At 50.3% G+C, this 2,815-nt stretch overlaps 1 protein-coding gene across 1 annotated transcript; it reads right to left on the reverse strand.

Annotated features, from left to right (window-relative positions):
- Nucleotides 1–1,557, reverse strand: OTX2 (orthodenticle homeobox 2; the record flags this gene model as incomplete). The annotated part of the gene is made up of 1 exon (XM_009070928.1): nucleotides 1–1,557. A coding segment is annotated over one exon (621 nt), but the record flags the coding sequence as incomplete, so codon positions are not given.
- Between the last annotated feature and the right edge of the window lie 1,258 nt (nucleotides 1,558–2,815).

Raw genomic sequence — 2,815 nt, forward strand, 5'->3', positions numbered from 1 at the left:
TTTTTAAATATATATTTTTAATTATTTTTTAAAAGATGATAATAGGTAACTCAGTTGCTCTGAATTTCACTTATAATTATAACCTATTTAAATCACAGCAGAACTCCTGCTGGTGCAGAGTTCATAGTTGCATACAATACAGGAGATCACAGTTTTGAAGTCTAGCACAGATTAAAAACCACAGATGTACCATTTATATAAGACACACACTGATTGTCTCTTAAAAACTACATATTGACTCCTTATGAACATTATCTTTTTTTTTCTTAATCTTTAAATAAAGTAGTGCAGCTAGGACAATCAGTCACACAACCCACACAGCCCTGAACCAAGTTCTCCGGGTGCCAACTTGAGCAAGTTGGGCATGAAACAGTTGGATGAGCTCGAGAGAGAGAGAGAAAGAAAGAGGGAGATAAAGAGGGACAAAAAGAGAGATGTTGTCCATTCCGAATATTTTAACCGAGGGTTGGCTAACACATTGGAAACCTCTGGGTGAAGGATCATCTTTCCACGCACACACAAAAAAAGAAATAAAAACCTAGACTCTTTTTTTTTTTTTTTTTTTTTTAAAACTGGCCCATAGGTGGGACCATCTCCCACCTCTTCCAAACAAAGAAACCCAACAATTGCCTAAAACTAGAAAGAACACAGATGGGTCTGTCTGGTTTCTGCTCACTAGATGATCTGTCCGTTTAAGGCCTTCCTCCTCCATTTTTCCTCTTGATTATTCCTTTTCCAGAGCGTCTGAGCAGGAGATGAGTCTGAACGGGATCACACCAACACTGTCCCCCTCTTGTTGCTGTCGGTTTTTTTGTTCGTTTGTTTGTCCGTTGAGTTATTTTTCTCTTTAATTTAACCAAGACCTGACTAAAACTGGAGCGTTCAGCCCAGCCTGTTCATTCTCGTTGCGATTTCTCTCGGTATCACAAAGGTTCTTCACAAAACCTGGAACTTCCATGACGATGTCTGGTCCTTATAATCCAAGCAGTCAGCATTGAAGTTTAACTTCCAGGAGGCCGTTTGGTCTTTATAATCCAAGCAATCGGTGGTGGAGTTAAAGCCCAAACTGGAGGCTCCATAGCCCTGGGTGGAGAGGGAGGCTGGAGACTGGTTGAGGTGGCTGGTGACCGCGTTGGCACCCATGGGACTCAGGGTGGCCCCTGGTCCGGGAAGCTGGTGGTGCATAGGGGTCAAGTAAGATCCACAGTCCATCCCTCCAAAATAGGAGGTCGATCCAGCGTATCCTTGGCTGTAGCCTGATGCCTGGGTGTAGGTCATGGGATAGGATCTCTGCATGCAGGAGGAAGAGGTGGACAGGGGATCTGAGAGTGGGGAGATGGATGCTGGGCTCCAGATGGATACGGGGGCACTGCTGCTGGAAATGGTGGGGACTGAGGTGCTGGAGGGGGGAGTGAACTGCCCGCTGGTCCCACTCTCTGAACTCACTTCCCGGGCTGGTGAATTCTTCTTTTTAGCTGGTCGTACCTTGTTCTGGCCCCCGTTCTGCTGCTGCTGCTGCTGCTGCCGGCACTTGGCTCGGCGGTTTTTAAACCATACCTTGAGGTGGAGAGACGGGGAGGCAGAGAGAAAAAACCTGGTGTTAGGAATGCACAGGCAAACCCAAGAGGGATAAGAGACAGTGGTGGGGGGACCTCACCAGGGAGTGGAACCTAAAAATGTTCCCCAAGAGTGGAGGGTTGCAGGTGGTTGTAAAGAAATGCTCGGGGGCTCCCCCTCACTGAGATCATTAGCAGTAATAACAAGTGGGAATGGGCAAATCAAACTCCTTAATAAGGTCACTTCTGGGGCGGGGGAGGGGGGGAAGCGTTCCCTCTTTGCTTTTTGCCAGCCAGGGACCCCCAGGAATCACCATTCAAGGCCTATTGAAGCCGAGCTCTTAATTAGAAACAATAGAGAATCAGAAAGGGGGAGAACAATTAGGGAAACAGAGGTAAGGGTTGGGGATAGAGGCAAAGATGTCTCATTTACCCTCCAAAACAGGCTTTCTGCTCTCATGCTCTTGGCCAGAATCAGGCCCCCAACCCATCTCACCTCCTCTTAGTTGGGACCAAGGCAGCTGTATCTGGAGAGGTTTTGTGGGGAGAAGGATGGGATTTCCTGATCCCAGGCCACTATGCTCCATGGGCACATGGCATCAGGCATCAGGAAGTGCCTCACGAGGAGGCAAGTGGGAGGGAGGACTTTGGAGATGCCCCGCTCTGGCTGCTGGGGTATTCTAGATCCCTGAGGGGCAGGACCCTCCTGCCCCAGTACAAACACCACCAAAATGCTGTCTGGATTGGGACCATGCAGGCTGCTTGCAGAGGAAACACAGCCCAGCCCCAGGAGAGGGATCCCCTCTAGCAAGACAGCTCCTCTTTCATCAAAGTCCCTTCAAAAGGGGAGGAAGCCCCCAGTGTGTACTGGTGTGAACGGGGATCCCAATCTGGCCCAGCTCCAGAGATGTGATCCCTGGAGAAGGGGAAATCCTTTACGGCTTCCACAGGGCTCCCAGTCGCCTGCAGGGCAGGACAGGGTTTGGCACCCAGGGCAAGAGTCGGTACAGAGTCTGGGGCATGTTGGGGAGTTCTCAGAGAGGCCGAGGGGACTAGGGAGGGGTGTGGAGGGCTCAGGAGCTGGGATCTGGGAGTTGCACAATACCCCCCAGTGTACAGGGAGAGGAAGGGGATGGCACACTCCGGCCCTGGGGATGTAAACCGCCACTCCATCTCCCCCTGCACCCTCACCCATCTCTGAGCCTCCTTCACCCCACAGGGGCTTGATTTGGCTCCAGAACTGACCCCATCCTCTACCC

This window comes from Acanthisitta chloris, unplaced genomic scaffold, assembly GCF_000695815.1.
Source record: "Acanthisitta chloris isolate BGI_N310 unplaced genomic scaffold, ASM69581v1 scaffold11773, whole genome shotgun sequence".
NCBI classification, from domain to species: Eukaryota; Metazoa; Chordata; class Aves; order Passeriformes; family Acanthisittidae; genus Acanthisitta; species Acanthisitta chloris.